Raw genomic sequence first — 21421 nt, 5'->3', positions numbered from 1 at the left:
GAGGAGGAGGAAGGCGGGAGCTCCGGGCAGCAATGCCGAGGAAGGGGAAGGCAGCTCGGTGGGAGGAGACCAGGAACCTGGGGGCGGGCTCTGGAGGACGGTTAGGAAACCAAGGGAACGGAATGCTATGGAGGAGGTTGTCATTGTCAGCAGTGAAGAGGGCGGCTAGTGTGTGAGGTGAGCGGACATCCTCGCAGCAGGTGAGTACTTGCCGCCTCACTGTGTGTATTCTGTGCCTCTGGACTATTCGTCTGTATGACTCACATGCATTGACTTTATTCATTTACAGTAGGTTGTAGCTGCAGTTCCTATACATGTAGGAGTGTATGCCAGCTGTAGGCATTGTCCAGGATGTTATACTGTATATTAGATGTTATGTTGTTCCTATATGTACGCCCAGTATATACCACAATGCTAAAGTCATCTGTAAAAAGAGAAAGACTGCATTATACAGCTGATAAACTACTCTGTGCACAATAATACCAGCCTGACGGACGCCAAACCAGCACTCTTATTCCTCCAGTGGATCAGTGATGTTAGATTGATACATTTGATGTATATCCATGGCACATACAGCAAACAGACAGTGGGACTCAGGGCCGTTATAACATTGGTGGGCCCAGTGCAAAGGTTTCATATGTTGTCCCCCCCCCCATTACCACCACTTAGAAATACTATACTATACTAGTATAATATATAATACTAGACTATAATGTCTCCCTCCATTTGCCCCTATAGCATAAGGTCTCCCTCCAAATGCCCCCACAGTAATATGTCCCTCTCCTACTAAACTAAAAATACCCCCCCCCCCTCCAATACTCTCCTTTAATCACTCCCTTGCTGTTTTGGTTCAGAGTTTTTAGGGACGTGATGTAAATGATGTACCGTAATCACAAAGCGTCTGCAGCTCCCGAGGAAGAGAGGGGATGAATGTTTAAGCAGGGAGTGGATGGCTCCCTGCTTTATCATTATATGCAACATCGGCGTACTTGAAGTCTGATGGGCTGAAGTTGCAACAGACCATGCAGGACGTTCCTGCAGCCCCAAAGAGGTTTCTGCTACCAAGTGCACCATTGGCCCTATGGTTAAAGGGGTTGTCCAGGATAAATCTATATCTTAAGCATATGTCCCTTTCTAACTTTCTAAATAACATTTTTTTTCTTAGTTTTACTGAAATATACGTGATCTACATATATTACATTTTTTGTATTTCTGCTGATGTTGCTGGATCTCGGTCTAATTGATATCTGCACCTCAGAACCCCGGGATATCTTTGCTGGAATGCCACCTCTTCATTGCATGTGGCAACTACACACACATACCCAATACAGTGAGTAGCCAGCACACTTCACAAAGAGGAGATGCCAGCTGGCAATGTGTCCTAGGTCCGGAGCTGAAAGGAAGCAAGGGTAAGTGTAATGGGGTTGGGGATGGGTCAAAGAGGAGGTGCCAGCTGATACAAATCACAAAGAAGAGGTGCCAGCCAGCACCTCTGTGGAGTGGATGGCGGACAATCCTGCTGGCGTGTAGCGCCGTATAATATGGACTGCACATGTGCATTCCATATCATACTGCGCAGGGACCACTGTGGAGCACATTATACTGTGCGAAGGCCACTGTGGAGCATATTATGCTGTGAAGGGGCCACTGTGGAGCACCTCCTTTTTGATTCACCCACCAGCCCCTGGCCGCCCACTGTATTGCACATGCATGGGTGGCAGGCACACGAAATGAAGATGCAGCCTTCCACTGCTGACGTGTCTGGATTCGGATGGCCACAGGAAGAACAGGTAAGTATAATGGGGCTTGGGGGCGGGCTTCTTTCTAATGTCATTCTGGGGTTCAGATATCCGTTAGACCGAGACCCCAGAACATCATCCGGAAGGCAGAAAAAATTTAATATATGTAGGTCACACGACCTACATTTATTACAGTAAAACAAAGCAGTATTGTTAAAACATGTACATTATAAAGTTGGAGGGGGGGGGGGCATGATGGCCTTGTTCTTACAATATGGATTAATCCTGGCAATCCCTTTAAGCCTATTGGGTATCACTGCTCTACTCCTAACTACTGCTACTGAAAGTTCTGCCGGTGAGCAGTGCCCGACATGTACACATTGTTAGAAGCTGTGTGCTCCATTTAAAAGCTGATCTGTGGGTTCCCAACAGTTAGATCCCTGACTATCTTGTAGCCATCAATTTTCTAAAGGGGGATAACCCCTTTAAGAAGCAATGTTATTTAAAGGGGTATTCCCATGACGCTTGTTCACTAACCTGCAGGCTGTTGTGCTCTCTTCACTTCCTGCTTTTTTCGGCACATAGGTGGGCGGGGTTTCACTTGCACGGGATTGGTTGTAAATGAATTACCACAGTGTAAAGCTGATGTAGCAGAGCTGGTTTTTAGTCAGTTTGCATTACATACAGAGGTATGAACTCCCTATCTCAGCCCTTATCAGCCAAATTCAATTAAACCAACTGCTCAGAAGTCCTGGAGCTCTGTGTCATTTAAGTAGCGGAGCTTCTCAAACAGCTCAGAGCTGCTCCCAGCCCCTCCCTCCCCCCCTGAGAGCAGGCAGCTACATCACTTGACAAATGAGCAGATAATCCCAAGGGCCATAGAAACGGAGTGTAAACAATGAAGTGAATAAATTAAGATAGCGGCCAAACAAAGCAGTTTTGATATTAGCAATGCATTTAGGAAAAGTCTTAAATCCACATAAGCTAGCAGTATAGATAGGATCCTTGTGATGGGACAACCCCTTTAAATGTTATTATGTTGGGGCTGATTTAGACCATTTACATGGAACAATCGTAACTGTATGTGACTGAACAATCATTAGTACTGTTGTTCTTCCACAAAAGTTTCACTATCGGCAGCACATCTCTATGCATGGGGAGAAGGTTTTTTGATAAGTAGTGGTTTTAATGCCTGCATGAATATGTGTAAACAAGCAGCTGTCAAACTAGTAAAAAGTCATATAAATGGAACATTCATATTGAAAGAATGTGTAAAAACGTCCTTCCTTCCAGGCCGTTTCCTTGCTCCCCCTCTCTTTGCTGAAATAACTTTCATTCTTAAATTCACTTCTATCCATCTCATGATGGAGTGCATGTCACATGGATCAAGTCTATAAAGAGGGGAGGGGGAAAACTGAGCAGGAAGTCCAGGAGAGAGAAGAAAAAACAGGCCTAGGCTAATGTGAATGTTTATCAAGCATTTTACTCACTCTTCAGTACAACTCAGGGCTCATTCACATCTGCGCCTGGTCTCTGTTCTGCAGGTTTCCGTTTCCTGCACAAAACAGAGGCAGGAGACGGAAACCTGCAGGACTCTTTCTCACCCATTCATTTGAATGGGTTTGAAAGATGTCCGGCCGTGAGCGCCGGTGAGCGTTTTATGCTCTCCGTCACGAAACTGTTTTTTTTTTTTTTTTTTTTAAAATTGGACATGCAGTACTCTGTGTCCGGTTTAAAAAAAAAACGGTTTTGCGGCGGAGAGCATAAAATGCTCATCGCCGCTTACAGCCAGTCCCAGTCTGACAGGTTTCCGTCTTCTGTATGCAGAAGACGGAAACCACAGAACGGAGACCCAAACGCTAGTGTGAACCTAGAGTCAGTATTTCCCCATATATGTCCTGCACAGCCCTGCTGCTGTTTCTGAGTTCAGAGAGAACTGCAAACTTCTGGAGATGTAGCGTGCTGAGAGGGAAACCTCAGAATAAAGCAAAATATAAATCATAGTGACCAGAAATTGTGAAGTAATATTTATTTTCTGCTTTTTTTTTTACAGAAAGTCATTTAAAGCAAAAGATGATTGATTCCGTAAGAATACGTCGGCAGGGGGCCATGGACTTCCGATCACATTATGACTACTTGTGTGTCTTACAAGACTCTGTTCCATTACAAATTGTAAAAACTGATCTGCAACGAGGAGTTCTCAGCTTTAATGCAGATAGAGTGAAATTGTCAGATTGGCCACCCATTCTTAATACTCTGAAAATCAACAAGAGCTTGACAAGTGTGGCTATTAAAAGCTGCCATCAACCCGGACTTGGAGAGTCAGGTTAGTAAAGTGTTTCTTCGAAACTTTTCAAAGATGACATAAATGGGCATATTTATGAAACATAGCAACTAAACTGCAGCTTTAATTTTTCATGAAACGTGAGCTCTGCTTCGATTGGTTGCTATGGGCAAAAATTTTAGGTTTTGTTTAGGACAGTTTTTAGTTAGTTGTAACAATGTGGTGTGTTTAGTTAGTTGTAACAATGAAATTGCTTTAGGCTTAGGCCTGGTTCACATCTGCGTTCAGTATTCCGTTCGGGGAGTCCACTTGGGGACCCCCCTAATGGAATACCGAACGCATTAAAAAGTGGCGAGCAATGAACGCACACGGACCCTATAGACTATAATGGGATCCGTGTGTTTTACGCGCTGTATCCGCACAAGTTATGCAGAGTACTTCAAGAACTGCTTTCCTCTCCGCATGATTCGTGTGGAAAACACACAGACCCCATTTTAGTCTGTGGTGTCCGTGTGCTTTCATTGCTCGGCACTTTTTAATGCGTTCGGTATTCCATTTGGGGGGTCCCCAAGCAGACTTGCTGGACGAAATACCGAATGCAGGTGTGAACCAGGCCTTTAAAAAATAAATAAATGAAAACTTTTTAGGTTTTTGGAAGTAACTAAATTTTCCTAAAATTCATGTAATTAGCTTTTTTTAAAAGATCTTCTATGAAAACTATCCGTGAATGAAACACCCTACTAAACTAATAGTTCATCATTTGTTTAGCAGATGCTGATAAATGTGGAGTTCACTTTCGAAGACGAATCCCATCTATTCGGTCAAAAGACATGACCTTCCAGCTATGTAGAGCAATTGCAGCCTGCCTGACTGTTTCCAGTTCTTTAAAAGTGTTAGAGCTGCATGGACTTCCTTTAAGGGAAAGGGACTTATTAACCTTAGCAAAGGCAAGTATTTACTATATTGATGATGAGCATATGGATATCTTGAAGTAGTTCAGTGACAGTTGTCATTCATGGAAGGTTATGAATGTTGAAGAGGTTGTCTTATCTTTTTTGTGGAGGGAAAACCATGGACAACCAGGCACTTTGGAAGCTGCTGCGTTGTAAATGTAATTTTACTGTCCATGAGCCCAACAAAAAGGGAGCTGCTGCTAGTGCATCTTTCTCATATCTTTCTCATGTAGTTGGAACTGTCTGGATCCATAAGCACAAGTAGGGCAAATGGACAATAGTAGCAGGACTACAATTCCCTGGAAGCACCATTATGCAGTGGACAGGACTGCTACACAGCTCCTATTACTTGTACCAGGATGGTGCTATATACAATCTCCTGCTTCTGCAACAGCTGATCCATACAGGGTCTGGGTATCAAACCCTGTCAGATCACATACTAATGATCTATCGGTGGATAGGACATCAGTATGTAAAAGTATGGGGCTGGAAATTCCCTGTTAGAATGACAAAAGAGTGAAGAAGTATTTCTGCTTTGTTTGGATTCTCCTTTCTGCAGACTACAACCAAGCCAGATTTAAAAAGTGTTTGATAGTTTCACAAAAGTTTAATGTAATATTTCCCTAATTGGTCTTATTATTTCTTTATAAAACCATGTTTGCAGTTTGTTTTTTAACTAGCATGTTTTGTACTTAAGGGATTAACTGCCTCGTCATCCTTGGAGAATTTAGCTTTACCATATTGTTCATGTGGAGATGAAGGCCTGAAAAGTAAGTGCATAAATTAGATATTTCACCATATACTAAATGCACATGCATATACAGTCCTATGAAAAAGTTTGGGCACCCCTATTAATCTTAATCATTTTTAGTTCTAAATATTTTGGTGTTTGCAACAGCCATTTCAGTTTGATATATCTAATAACTGATGGACACAGTAATATTTCAGGATTGAAATGAGGTTTATTGTACTAACAGAAAATGTGCAATATGCATTAAACCAAAATTTGACCGGTGCAAAAGTATGGGCACCCTTATCATTTTATTGATTTGAATTCCCCTAACTACTTTTTACTGACTTACTGAAGCACAAAATTGGTTTTGTAACCTCAGTGAGCTTTGAACTTCATAGCCAGGTGTATCCAATCATGAGAAAAGGTATTTAAGGTGGCCAATTGCAAGTTGTTCTACTATTTGAATCTCCTCTGAAGAGTGGCATCATGGGCTACTCAAAACAACTCTCAAATGATCTGAAAACAAAGATTGTTCAACATAGTTGTTCAGCGGAAGGATACAAAAAGCTGTCTCAGAGATTTAACCTGTCAGTTTCCACTGTGAGGAACATAGTAAGGAAATGGAAGACCACAGGGACAGTTCTTGTTAAGCCCAGAAGTGGCAGGCCAAGAAAAATATCAGAAAGGCAGAGAAGAAGAATGGTGAGAACAGTCAAGGACAATCCACAGACCACCTCCAAAGAGCTGCAGCATCATCTTGCTGCAGATGGTGTCACTGTGCATCGGTCAACTATACAGCGCACTTTGCACAAATAGAAGCTGTATGGGAGAGTGATGAGAAAGAAGCCGTTTCTGCACGTACGCCACAAATAGAGTTGCCTGAGGTATGAAAAAGCACATTTGGACAAGGCAGCTTCATTTTGGAAACAAAAATTGAGTTGTTTGGTTATAAAAAAAGGCGTTATGCATGGCGTCCAAAAAGAAACAGCATTCCAAGAAAAACACATGCTACCCACTGTAAAATTTGGTGGAGGTTCCATCATGCTTTGGGGCTGTGTGGCCAATGCCGGCATCGGGAATCTTGTTAAAGTTGAGGGTCGCATGGATTCCACTCAGTATCAGCAGATTCTTGAGAATAATGTTCAAGAATCAGTGACGAAGTTGAAGTTACGCCGGGGATGGATATTTCAGCAAGACAATGATCCAAAACACCGCTCCAAATCCTCAGGCATTCATGCAGAGGAACAATTACAATGTTCTGGAATGGCCATCCCAGTCCCCAGACCTGAATATCATTGAACATCTGTGGGATGATTTGAAGCGGGCTGTCCATGCTCGGCGACCATCTAACTTAACTGAACTTGAATTGTTTGTCCAAAATACCTTTATAAAGGATCCAGGAACTGATTAAAAGCTACAGGAAGCGACTAGAGGCTGTTATCTTTGCAAAAGGAGGATGTACTAAATATTAATGTCACTTTTCTGTTGAGGTGCCCATACTTTTGCAGCGGTCAAATTTTGGTTTAATGCATATTGCGCATTTTCTGTTAGTACAATAAACCTCATTTCAATCCTGAAATATTACTGTGTCCATCAGTTATTAGATATATCAAACTGAAATGGCTGTTGCAAATACCAAAATATTTAGAACTAAAAATGATTAAGATTAATAGGGGTGCGCAAACTTTTTCATAGGACTGTATATGCATATATCATATATAATTGTTATTGAAAGTATCAGGTTGTCTGTCTTTCTGTAGATACTCCAATGGAGTGCCCTTTTGGTAATTGCCATGCAGGCACTGCTGTTACTGCTATCTGTCTTGAATGGACACTGTGTGATGTTCATACGCTAAAAGGAAAGTGAACAGAATGTTTAGGAGTAAAAACATGAAAGCTTCATCTTTAGAGCAAGTTTTTATTTTTTTAATTATATTAGAAAAGTGCTTAAAGAAAACCTGTCAATACCCAGAGACAGGTATCTCTTTAATCCCAATGTACCTCTGTTCCTCTTGTTAGGCACCGTTCCCATGGAGTAACGCGTCGCGCATTCAGACACGTATACACGTGTCAGAATGTGAGCGCTCAAAACAGATCCCATTCACTTCAATGTGTGCCGGCTCACGCGCACTACACATTGAAATCAATGGGTTAAAAAGCCTCCCATTGATTTCAATGTGTAGCGATCGTAAGCTGGTACGCATTGAAGTGAATGGGATCTGTTTTGAGCGCTCACACTGACACGTGTATACGTGTCTGAATGCGCGACGCGTTACTCCGTGAGAACGGAGCCTTACCCTGTTTCATGAATGAGAACTCCTGTTCTTTCATTATTCCTGTTGCAATTTACATGCAAATTAGACTATTAGGATGCCAATTAATTGACAGCTGGGAGGTCCCATCCCATTACCTTCAACTGGGCAAGGAAGAAACTTGATACCATGTGACATTTTCCAGTCTTAATAAATACCACCCTGTGTTCAGTGTTGTACCTTATTTTTCAAGACTTCTCCAATTCACTTGGTATCTTGGATCTCAGCCTCATTGGTGCTTAAAGTCTGGGTCGTCTTCAGGTTGGTGTGGGCCCTTGGGCGATAGAGCACCAGTGGACCCCTTTTCGAGTAACTCATACACACTGCAGCAAAAAAACAAACAAAAAACAATCAGAATTGGGTGTTTTTGTTTTTTTTTCTGAGTGGAGCATAATACAGTCCATTCCATACAAGTAGATACAAGCTGTTCAGACATCAGAAAGTAAAGAGGAATTTGTAGCGGACATCTTCCTTAGATTCTTTTTTATTTTCTGTTCATGGTGCAGAGCATCAGCATTTTGTTGCAGCTTTCCACCGCTAATTAGGCCCAAATGAATGAGTCTAACCTGTGGGGAGTCTCAAGCTATGGCTTCCGAATCAGCTGCAGAATCTGCGGCAAGATCCAGCAGTATGCTTTTTTTTTTTTTTTTTTTCCCTCCAGCTTCCTGCTCCAATTAGTTTCAATAGGAGGCTGAATGAGGGAGGAATCTGTTGCTGATATAGGGGCGAAATCCACTACAAAATTGTGCCAGATTCCACCATATAAGCAGGGCCTAATAGTGTTAATAGTGCCACTCCACAGTGGCCCCCACAGAGTATCATATGCTCCACAGTGGCCCCCACATAGTATTATATGCACTCCCCCCCTGGGCTGTAGAGATGGTGCTATTATTAAACTCTGGGGTCACCTCAGACCCCAGAGTATAATAATCAGAGAGCCAGGTGAAGTGGTAAAGAGTAACAAACACTTAAACTCCCCTTACCTCACCTTTCCTGGGCATCCTTGCTCCTTCTGACTATCTTTAACATCTTCCTTGGTCTTCTTCTGCCTGGCAACTGAGGTCACATGCCCCAGACATCACTGCTGGGACCTATGATTGGGCCTCAGTGGTCATGTGGGGCACAATGTGACTGCTAGAGCCCAATCACAGGCCCCAGCAGTGACGACTAAGCAGTGTTACCTCAGTCCTCGACTGGCACAGCCCCAGAGAGGATGCTGAGACCAGGAAAGGTGAGTATAAGCATTTTTATTTTTATTATTAGGCACCTCCCCTTTCCATTAGCCATATATATACTGTATAGCGGCCAGAGATCCAGGCTTTCTACGACCGCTGTCATGGTGGTCCGGGGACCCAGCCATTAACAGCTGGCTGTGTACCCCATACTTTTATGCCACTGCCGAGTGTACCCCCTCAGGAGCTTGGGGCTCTGGCACTTGCCCAGTAAGCCGGGTTCTGACACCAGCCCTGCTGTCACAATTTGTTTTTGTTAGTTCATCTGCTCTTTGAGGATTGACCACAGGTTCTCCATGGGATTGAGATCTAGGAAGTTTCCTGCCCATATGTGATTTATGTAAGGCTGTGTATGTTTTTGTGTGTGTTTTCAATTGCAGCATTGCAAAGCTGACGCACAGATTTCTGCTATGGATATGCTGCAAATTTGCAGTTTACACTGCTGCAAATCTGCACGAGCATTAAACCCTTTTTCATCCATTGATGTTAATACTTGGCTTTTTGGCAAAGAATGTAAACAATGTAGTAAGACTAAATCTTTCGTCTTTAGTTTGAGTTATAATAAATATGTCAGGCTGATACATCCCCACCACGCTCCGCCCACTTTCACAGAGCGGGTAATGTGTTGCAGATGAGATAATGTATTTCCTCTGATGTTCAGGAAATAATATAGTGACTCTGTTGGATATAAAATTATCACAGGTTGCAGAAATTCAGTATACGTTCACGGAATGTGTGGATTTCACATGAGTCTAGGTGCAGAATCCGTGTAGAAATTTTGTGGTCATACCTTTTAAGTCCTAATTCATTTGCAAATCCTATTTTTCAGTAACTCTTGTACCCCTCTAATTTAGTATGGTATCCGGTTATTGTGCAATCAGCAAAGACTTCAAAGGTGGTGATTTAAAAAGATGTACAGTTCTAGTGATTTCTTGTTACTGCACAGACTCTGAAAAGACTAACGTCTCCATTTTTTATCTATCCTTGTAGCATTTGTATTTATTGAGTTTATATTCTGTTCATAGTTATTTGCAAAAGTGTGAAGAATTCACCGTCAATCAAAGTAATAGATTTTACTGGGTGTAATCTGACATGGCATGGAGCTGAATGGATAGCAAGTATTGTAAAGGTATGTGAACTCTTTCAAAAAATCTTGCAGTTTGCACAGATGAAATGCTATATGGTGTTTTGTAAATTGGTATGGGTGAAACTGGTAAGCCAAACTTTTTATACTGACTCAACTTTTTCCACAGTCTATCTCCACAGTTCAGATTTTATTATTATTATTATTAGTATTATTAGTATTATTATTATTACTACTACTATTTATTTTTTTGTTATAAATTCATGTATATAGCAAAGCAAAAAGCCCTAGAAGCAGAGATACTTATTAACCAATCTGTTACAGCCAAAGTGGTGAGTTTTAGGAAAGAAGTGTGCATGATCAGGCAACTATTCTGAAACTGTATGTGGACCTTCAAGAAAAGGCCAAAGGAAGTATATATGGTCTGGAGTTGGGAACGTGCATTTAAAATGACTTTTTTGATGCTAATAAAACAGAGTGATGACTGAAAAGAACATCAGCCACTTTCTGCAAGTGAACATTATGCCAATGAAGATCTGGTGTGCCAGTGTTGAGGACACCTGGATCCCTGAAATGACCAGTTATTCCATTGACTTCTCCTTCCCTTTCAAACGGAACTTTTTTTTTTCTGTCCACTTTGGCAGGACAGCATTATCCCTTTCCTGGCTTCATAGTGTTTCTGAGGTTTTTATTCCAATCTGTTCACTGTTTCCAAGTCCTGGACATGAAGGGGCTCATCAGGTTCGTCCATGTCTGCAGGTTCCACATGGAGTCCCTGCTGTCAGAGTGGCATCCCTGGAGACCAGCAAATTCCTGTTGTCCATCGACATCCGCAATGCTTACCTCCACATTCCTATCGCTCTGTGCCATTAGCATTTTCTTAATTTCGCGGTGGGTTCTTGTCATTTTCAGTTTGTCACTCTTCCCTTTGGGCTGGCCTCTGTCTCTCCCCCCCCCCCCCCCCCCCGAGTATTTACCAAGGTAATAGTGTCCCTCATGGCCATTTTCCGTTCCAGAGGCATTTCTTCCATACTTGGACGACCTCCTAGTGAGTGCTCCCTCCAAGACGGACAATCTGACCAGGTTGCGGATCACCTTGCACCTCCATCAGTGGTTTGGCTGGCTTATTAATTAGAAAAAGTCCTGCCTTGTACCTTCTCAGCGCATGGAATTCCTAGTCATGTTGGCATTCATGGTTTCCTCAATGAGCTGTAGTTCCCCACAGCAGGCAGCACTTATGCAGCCCCAAACCATGACACTCCCACCACCATTTATGACTGTAGGCTAGACACACTTGTCTTTGTAATCCTCACCTGGATATCACCATACATGATTGACACCATCTGAATGAAATAAGTTTATCTTGGCCTCATCAAACCACAGGATATGGTTGAGTTAAACCATGTTCTTAGTTGTCTTGTCTTCAGCACACTGTTTGCAGGCTTTCTTGTGCATCAACTTTAGAAGAAGCGTTCTTCTAAAACAGCCATGTTGACCAATTTGATGTGGTGTGCGGTGTATGGTCTGAGCAATGACAGGTTTACACCCCCTATCCCTTTAATCTCATCAGTAATGCTGGCTGCACTTGTATGTCTATTTTGGAAGGACAACCTCTGGATATGAAACAACATGGGCACTCAACTTCTTTGGTTGACCATGACTAGTTCTGTTCGGAGTGGAACCTGTCTTGTTAAACCACTGTAAGGTCTTGGCCACTGTGCTGCACAGCTCAGTTTCCAGATGTTGGCAATCTTCTTATAGCCTAGGACTTCTTTATGTAAAGTAACAGTTCTTATGTTGAACTTCCAGTGACCAGTATGAGAATCTTCGCGAGCGATAGCTCCAAATTTAAGACATTTGCTCTCCATTCAAACCTAAAACCTTGTAACACTATTTAGGCACATGACACTAGCGAGGGAAAATGTCTAATATGCACAATTTGCCAATTTTCACTTAGGAGTGTACTCACTCAGCGGAGATATAGTCAATATGCAAATGAGTTCTTGCATTTTTACTATTTGCATTTTTATATAGTTTTTGTTTTATTCTAACACCTTAAAAGGGTTATGCCACGAAAAGTATTTATCTGTTGGGTACAGGATAAATAGTTGATTGTTTGGGGTCCAGCCTCAGAGACCCCAGTGATCCTGAGAACAGAGGCTGGTTCCCCCCATTGTTAATTCAGCATTTGTTCATTGCCGTGAATGGAAATGCACAGTAGTGTAGTGTCCTGCACAGGCATGCTTCCATTCTGCCTAGCTGCAGTTATTCTGGATTTACAATAGGGGGAATCCAGAACCTGTTCTCAGGATCAGTGGGGGTCTTAGAGGTCAGATCCCCACTAATTCTCTATTCTATGGATAGAGAGTAAATACCTTTTGTGGCATAACCCCTTCGGCAAGAATATTTTTCGATATATTTTGTCGAAGTTTGTACTCTGAGTTTGTGGTTTGGCCTGCCGACTCCTCAGCACTGATAAAAACCTCTGACCACTGATCCACCTGGGACTGAGCCCTTCTTGTTCTTCCAGTTGTCTGGAGGTTGAGCCCCATAGATTAAAGGGGTATTCCCACGTCGCATACTCACCAGTCTTCACTGCTGTAAAATCTTCTTTCTTCCTGGTTTCTTGCGTCATTTGGTGGGCGGGGTTTCATATGCAACCTGCCGTTTAGCTCCGCCCCAAAATTACTGTGTAGCTCCGCCCACCGCATAGCGTGATCCTATGGGGCGGCTGAAGGGCCTGTGATGTCATCAAAGGTCCTCAAACAACACTATATGCACAATATTGGACTATAAAGTACAGGCAGGAGCAACTCCATTCTGTGTTACATACAGAGACTGCCTGTCTCTGCCATAATGAACACAATTGAATTAGCTAGCCTGATAACTGGGAGAACAGAAGACGAGTTCAGAAATGAAAGCAGCTCCTCTCCCCTATCTGAGAGCAGGAAGCTAGGTCACGTAGTACAGACACAGGAATAGCTAGAAACACAGGCTTGCTCCCGCGCACTTAGTCCCTCCTCCCTCCCCCCTGAGAGCAGGCAGCTACATCACTTGGCTTTTGACCAGATAAGTCAAGGGCTGTGTCAACAATGAATTGAATAAAGTAAAATAGTGGACAAACAAAGCAGTTTTGCTGAAGCAGTGTATTTAGGAAAAGTCTTACATCCAGATTAACAAGCAGTATAGATAGGATCCTTGTGACGGGACAACCCCTTTAAGTCTTTGGTGGTTTAAGGGCATTTTGTTTATTGCATGTTAAAATAACCAATCCAGGGATTTTATCTCCAGATTGGTATGACATGTGTTCTTCAAAAGGACAGAATTCTAAGTGAGCAGAAGTCTTTCTTGGTTATCAGATTTCCTTTAAAATAGCAGGTTTTTTTTTCAAAGTTATATTTTCTGTTTTTTTGTTTTAAGCATCAGGCATCAAGAAGACACAGTGAGACTTGGGCAGAAAGCTTAAGATATAGACGACCTGACCTTGACTGCATGACTGGATTAAGACGAATCTCCTTAAATTGCAATACTCTGATTGGAGACCAGGGAGCAAAGGCAATAGCAGATGTGCTAGTAGAGGACCTGTGGTTGAAAGGTATGTGAAACTATTACAGATTTCAATATTTTTAGTGTTACAGTAAATTCTTACAACAATTCACCTATTTACTACTTTATTCATTATTTAACACTTTACTTTTGCTCCATAAATCTGGTTATAAAGCTGTCCCAGTTATGAGAGAAAGCAGTCCCTAGTATGAGGATTACCATTGTTAAAGGGAACCTGTTACATGAAAAATTCCATCTAGTCTGTAGATTTGCATGTTAGGAGGGGTGACCATTTTGATTTGTAGGATTGTGAGAAATGATTCTGTATAACCTGTTAAGTATCTTTTGAAATCTTTCTCTTCGTAGGTTGAGCAGTCAAGGAGGCAGCCCTATCTGTGATCAACAACCTTCCTTGAATGTGCATAAAGAGATACCATCAGGCACTGATAGCTCTGCCTCCTTGATTCTGTACAGTTAGTCAGAGCCAGTTTTGGGTGCAGTCGGAGTTAGGAAAAAAAAAAGTTGGCAACACCAAGTCGAGTGTTAACCCTTTAGAGACACAGCCCAAAAGTGCGTTAAGGACTTTTTTCAAAACTGACATGTGTCACTTTAAATGGCAATAACTTTGAGACGCTTTAACTTACACAAGTGATTTTGAGATTGTTTTCTCGTAACACATTATACTTCATGTTAGTGGTAAACACTAATCAATATTTTTGTATTTATTTACAAAAAAAATAGGAAATCTGATGGAAATTTGGAAAAAATTTCAATTTTCAGAATGTGAAATTCTCTGCTTTTCAGGCAGATAGTTATACCACCCAAATACATGAATAAATATTATCTCCCATATCTCTGCTTTATATTGGCATCATCTTTTGATTGTATTTTAATTTATTTTGGATGTTACAAGGCTTACAAGTGTAACAGCGATTTTCCAGATTTACAAGAAAATTCCCCAAACTAATTTTTTAGGGACCACTTCAGTTTTGAAAGGAATTATAAAGGCCAATATAATAGAATCCCCCCTCCCCCCCAAAAAAAATCACCCCATTTTCAAAAATGCACCCCTCAAATAATGTAAAACAGCATCTGGGATGTTTGTTAACCCTTTAAGCATTTCATAAGAATAAAAATAATATGGAGGTGAAATTTAGACATTTAACTTTTTTCACTAATACATTCATTTAGACCTAAAATTAACACATTCGCAAAGCGTTAAAGGAGAAAATGCATCTGGCAGTTTGTTGTGCAATTTCTCCCGTGCACAGAAATCCCCCACATGTGGGTGTAAACTGATTTTTGGGCAGACGGCAGCGCATGGAAGGGAAGGAGCGACACTGGGTGTTTGAACAACAGATTTTACTGGAATAGTTTTCAGGCGCCATGTCTCATTTGCAGAGTCCTTAGAGTACCAAAACAATGGAAACCCCCTAAAAGTGACCCCATTTTAGAAACTATACCCCTCACAGAATTCATCAAGGGGTATAGTGAGCATTTTGACCCTACAGCCGTTTTACAGATTTTACTAACATTGCAATGTGTAAATGAACAATGACTAAAATATCACTCTATCCCCAAAGTTTTCATTTTCACAAGGGGTTAAAGGAGAAAAATCACCCCACAATTAAACAATTTCTCCTGAACACGGCAATACCGCATATATGGTCATAATCTGCTGTATGGGAACATGGTGGGGCTCAGAATGGTAAGAGCACTATTTGGCTTTTGAAGGGCAGATTTTGCTGGAATAGTTTTCAGGTGCCATCTTGAATTTGAGAGCCCCTAGAGTACCAGTATCGTGGAAACCCCCTAAAAGTGACCCCATTTTGGAAACTACACCCCTCATAGAATTTATCTAGGTGTAGAGTGAGCATTTTGGCCTCACAGCTGTTTCACAGATTTTATTAACATTGGGACGTAATAATGAAAAATTACTTCTTTTTTTTTCCAATAAATCATCCATTTAGCGCCATATTTAAAATTTTTGCAAGTAGTTAAAGAATTAAAAGCCCCCCATAGTTTGTTACACAATTTCTCCTGAACATGGCAATACCCCATAGGTGATCATAATCTGCTGTATGGGTACATGGTGGGGCTCAGAATGGAAAGCGCGCTATTTGGCTTTTGGATGGCAGATATTGCTGGAATAGTTTTCTGGTGCCATGTTGCATTTGCTGAGCCCCTAAAGTACCAATACAATGGAAACCCCTCAAAAGTTTTGCTATTTTAGAAACTACACCCGTCAAGGAATGTATCAAGGGGTATTATGATTTTGAGACTAAAAATGCTTCTCAAAAAATTGAAAATTTAAATTGTTAAAGAAATATGCCATTTTGGTGCCCAATACGTTGCACCCACTTTGTGCTGTCAGAGACCTGCACTCCTAAAACTATTAAGTGGGCCATCCTGAGGGGCAAAAAATTATATTTGTGGGTATAAACTGCTGCTTGGGCACAGAGCAGGGCTCAGAAGGGAAGGAGCACTGCGCTTTTTAGCTTTTGGGGTACAAATTTAGAGGGACTTTCTGGGGGCCATGTTGTTTCTGCAAAGCCCTGGAGGTGACAGTAAACTGGAATGCCTACATTTTGTAAAGGCAATTTTAGGGTCTCTGCAAAAGTGTCATGGCATCCAAAAACCAACCTTTCTAAGTCTGTGCTCCAAAACCCAATAACCCTTCTTTCCTTCTGTATCTGGCTGTGCCCCAATATCAGTTTATACCCACATATGACATTTTGTATATTATCCTGGGTACACCAGTGTCATACATGTGGCATAAACTACAGTTTGGGCACACAGCAGGGCGCAGAAGGGAAGGAGCGCGATGCGGCTTTTGGAGTGCAGATTCAGATGTTTGGTATCTAGACACCATGTCATGTTTGTAGAGCCTGTAAGGTACCAGAAAAGTGGATTCCCCAAAGGAGTGACCCCAGTTTGAAAACTTCACCCCTCAAAGAATTTATCAGGGATGCACAGCGGATGGTGAAGAGGGAATATATAAGCTGTGTGGAGGACATTGCAAACACGAAATTCCCTACTGTAACCCCAGTAGCTCCTATGATTGGGGGAGTCACTTTGGGGGGCACTTCTGGTGTCTTTTCGCTCATAAGCTGTAAATATGGGGTGTCCCCTGATATCCGCTCGCACAGCTTATACATTCCCTGTCTGCTGCAGCCAGTTGTGTTCTAATAATTTGGAGATTTAGTTTTTTGGGTTTTTTTTGTCTTCACATTACTAGATGCTATATTTTCTTTATTTTTCTGGTGACGTGGCCATATAAGGGCTTGTTGTTTTGCGGGATGAGATGTATTTTGTAATGACACCATTTTTGGGTGCCTACAACTTATTGAATACATTTTATTAACTCTTTTTTTGCTGGATTTATAAAAAAATAATCAATTCTGGTATTGTGCTTTACCTTTTAAATTTTTCGCCATACAGCTTACAGTATAAGTAACATGTTCCCTTTATTCTGCGGGTCGGTACGGTTCATTTATATTATTTTTTTGTGTTACTAGTTCTGCAGAACAAAAACACATTTGGGGACATAAATCATTGTTTTTTGCATCGCCATCTTCTGAGGCGTAACATTTTTATTTTTCGGTTGACAGTGTAATTTTTGTAAATTTAGGGGAGCTTTAGGTTTTGAAGTGGAATCTGGCTCATTGTCTGACTCAAAATTCCTCCCATCTCTCCCAGATTTATTTTTTCTCTAGCTGATTTTTCATCTAGGAAAAGAGCATCTTGACCTACCTTCAGGCAGATTCCTCCTTGCAAAACCCCCTGAATTCCTTTTTATTTATTTTTTTGCTTAAGATAGTTCATGACTTTTTTTTTTTTCCAGCCGAAAATCACTCTGCGTGAACCTTCCCTTACTGCTTCTGTCTGATCATGGTTATCAGCCAAGACTGAGTTGGCAGTTTGGCCTACAGACTCCACATCCCTGACTTCACTACTCAAAATATTAAGCGGCTGTTCACCCGTTGGAAAATTAGGAATTCCTCTTCATTTTCCAGCTGCGGCTAACCACAATGTGATACGATGCAGGGCATCAGCATTGCATTGTGACTTTCCGCCACTGATTATACCCAGATAAATGGGCCTAATCAGCAGGGAATCTTGAGCCACGGCAAGATCTGGGCGCAATCTGTTGCTGATTTGGGGGTGAAATCCACCCTCAAATCAGAGTCAAATTCCTTCATGTGAACAGCCCCTTTAAAGCAGAGATTTCAGTGGATAGATTGTAGGTTATACAGGTTATAACTGAATCTTCTCCAAGAAAATAATATACTGTATCAATCTGTTCAGCTCCTGCTGTTCTAACATGACACCTGCAGATTTAACAGCATTTTCCATGTGACAGGCTCTCTTGAAAGCTGTGCTAGGTCTAGTCAGCAACATCCTGATACTGGCACCTTGGTGTTCCTTAAAGAGAATGCGTCACATTGAAAATGCAGTGCATTTTGCAGGCGGGATGTTGTAGAGCAGAAGTTGAGCAGATTGATCTATAGCTTTGAAGGAAAACATTTAATTATTACTGTCCTCCTGCTCTATTACATACTGCAAATTGCTTCAAATTTTCAATGTGACAGGAGATGTTTTAGGACTGTATGGTGAGGCGTTCTTTGGAGGAGGAATTTGAGTCCGTTTCTTAACCAAATTCCTGAGCCAAACAACTCTCTGTGAATGCTGCCTTAATAGACATATTGCATGTTTAAAACCCACAATGCAGGTCAGATTTCTCTGTGGTTTTAGTTGATGCACATGGATGAGATTTGTAGAAATCTCTTCTCTTTCATTATGCGGCTACTCTTCATCAAAGTGTGTTATAGCCAGCAATAAGTTTGCGAGTACTGCCAATTTGTCCCTAGTCTAGGAAGTTAAAGAGGTTGGCCACTTTCAGACCAATAATGACAAACAAATGTACAATAAAAAGATATACAATTTTCCAATATACTTTCTGTATCAATTCCTCACAGTTTTCTAGATTTCGGCTTGCTGTCATTCATTCTGTTACTTCTAGAGGATAAAAGTCTGACCATGGTCATGTGATTTTAAGGTCCATGGTCATGTAACGAGCTACACCTGTGTACTCATCACATGATCGAGGACCGTAAATCACATGACCAAGGTCAGACTTTTATCCTCTAGAAGTAACAATGAATGACAGCAAGCCGAAATCTAGAAAACCGTGAGGAATTGTTACAGAAAGTATATTGGAAAATTGTATATCTTTATTGTACATTTGTTTGTCAATATTGGTCTGAAAGTGGCCAACCCCTTTAACTTTTTATAGTATGTCAGGGTCTGGGGTTGCTAGGTGGGGTGGGCATACACACACAAGTCCAGTTTCTTCAGTCCAAAACAAAGGTAGAGTTTTATTTTGAATGAAAGTTGTCTGCTGAGAGCAAACATTCCTGGAGTTTTCTCATCTCACCCACCTGAGTAGTCTGTGTGAGATGTACACCCCCTCCATTACCTGACCAGCCATCGGCTTACAAGTAATTATCATTTTCTACTGCAGTGTTGGTTGGAAAAAATAGCCTAGCATGCAGCACATTTATTTATTTTTTTTCATTTTGTTAAAAACCGTTCCGATGGTGGAACTCGGTAGACCCATTAGATTTTCGCTGACTGAAATGGTCGATTTTGTCTGTTTTGAGTATATAAATGCTGAAAACCTTTATTTGAGATCAGTGGAGGGCAGACTATAGTCTGCTAAAAGAAGATCACCTATACTGGATATTTTTGGCTGGTGATGACCTGAAAATATCAGTTTGACACGTTCACCTGCTTTGGGTCACACATCAACCAAAGTTGCGATGTGACTCTCTGCATTGATTGTTTAAATAACTAAACTACCCCCAAAACAGACAGTTAATGTTGATGATTGATTATCAATCGATATCTGGCCAGCTTTAGTCAATGGGATCAGTCCGTTGCCACCAATGTCTGTTATATGATAGAAACCATGACACACATGTCAACAGAGCCTTAGTCTATTTTTTTTTTTTTTTTTACAAGTCCTTGATTTTTATTTTATTTTTTTTCCTCCTCCTAGCATTAGACATGCGACAGTGTGGAATATCTAATGAGGGTGCAAAAGCATTTCTTCATGCTCTGCAAACTAATACAACTCTGATGGTCTTGGATATAAGGAAAAATCCACTTATCGGTATGGAACTGTTTCTTTATGCTCAATTGTAAAATGTATTGATTTTTGTTTTAGTTGTGTTTTATGAAATTGCTTACATAGTGTATGCTAATGCAAATGTTTTTCTTATATTATGTTTTGTAAATGCATCTCCACAAGTCAATGCAGCATATTCCAAGAGCATTTCTAACAACTGAAGGCTAGTGCACCACCAATCTTCCTTTTCTAGAATTGGTGCATGCCTATTTTATGCACATATTAACTGTAGTTGGAAAAGATAATGTACCATACATTTACATTTTTCTTGTAGACCATTCACTGCTCAAGACTGTTATTGAAAGAGTACTCTTGAATGCCCATGACACACATTCTGAGGTATGACTACAGTTCAGTTCATTACGTTCAAAATGGCACCATTTTTGATTTGTAGGGATTTCATTTCACTGTGATACTGTAGCTGTGTTCTTCTGCTGTGAATAATTGTATTTTGCATAATACAAATAATTTCTGGGAAGATCTTTGTCCATATAGCTTTGTTATAGCTAGTTAATTAGTGTATTAACTTGCTTCTATTGAAAAGGTGTAAGAGGCATCAGGAGTCTGCATCTTGGCACTCCACCATAGGCTAATGTATAGCATTACAAAAAACACATACATAGCTTTACAAAAACTCATCAGTGCTCATTGGGCTCACACGACGGAGGAGAGCTAGTTATCACTGTCACAGCACAGCCTACCAAATGGTAGTGCGATATATGTGCTCATACAATAAGGTGGGTTTTGAGCATACACTTTTATGTCCTGTCCTGTAAGTGTGTTTAGTGTGTACACCCTTTAAAATTTAGATTCACTGTGGAGAATCAAATAATCCTCATAGGGTAATCAAAAATAGAATTGGAAATGATAAAGTATAAAACTTGACTTTTATTAAATCTATTAAAAGCAGTCCCAATGGACCAAAATTTCAAAAGTGCGGAACAAACCCACTGTATCAAAAATCAGACCCCAATTAAGGGAGATAGGAAAGGACAGGGATATACCGTATATACTCGAGTATAAGCCAACCCAAATATAAGCCGACCCCCCTAATTTTACCACAAAAAAAATGGAAAATCTTATTGACTCGAGTATAAGCCGAGAAGGGGAAATGCAGCAGCTACTGGAAAATTTCAAAAATTAAAATGGCCGGAGTTTTTGGTAGCAGTAGATGCTGGGAAAGGGGGAGGGGGTGTTTTGGTTGTTTGTCTGCCCCTTCATTGAGCTTGAGGACTGGGTTCTTTTTCCCCCCACTTGGAATTCAGCCTGGCTGAATATAGGGTATCTGCAGTGCTCCTATTAACCCATTCCTGACGGAATAGGAGCACTGCAGATACCCTATATTCAG

The 21421-nt window shown here is 41.1% G+C and overlaps 1 protein-coding gene across 1 annotated transcript in view; it reads left to right on the top strand.

The window, feature by feature from the left end:
- Positions 1-3794: 3794 nt before the first annotated feature.
- Positions 3795-21421, top strand: part of CEP78 (centrosomal protein 78) — a 40322-nt gene continuing 22695 nt past the window's right edge. Inside the window, exons 1-7 of the mRNA XM_075278244.1 lie at positions 3795-4065; positions 4792-4970; positions 5674-5746; positions 10279-10382; positions 13758-13932; positions 19945-20058; positions 20348-20412. Of these exons, the coding sequence (XP_075134345.1) occupies positions 3813-4065; positions 4792-4970; positions 5674-5746; positions 10279-10382; positions 13758-13932; positions 19945-20058; positions 20348-20412 (963 nt within the window). The 5' untranslated portion in view covers positions 3795-3812. The remainder of the gene's footprint in view (positions 4066-4791; positions 4971-5673; positions 5747-10278; positions 10383-13757; positions 13933-19944; positions 20059-20347; positions 20413-21421) is intronic.

The sequence above is a fragment of the Leptodactylus fuscus genome, chromosome 1 (assembly GCF_031893055.1).
Source record: "Leptodactylus fuscus isolate aLepFus1 chromosome 1, aLepFus1.hap2, whole genome shotgun sequence".
Lineage (NCBI taxonomy): Eukaryota > Metazoa > Chordata > Amphibia > Anura > Leptodactylidae > Leptodactylus > Leptodactylus fuscus.
The sequence above is the reverse complement of the archived record's forward strand: the minus strand, read 5'-3'. Positions and strand labels throughout refer to the sequence as shown.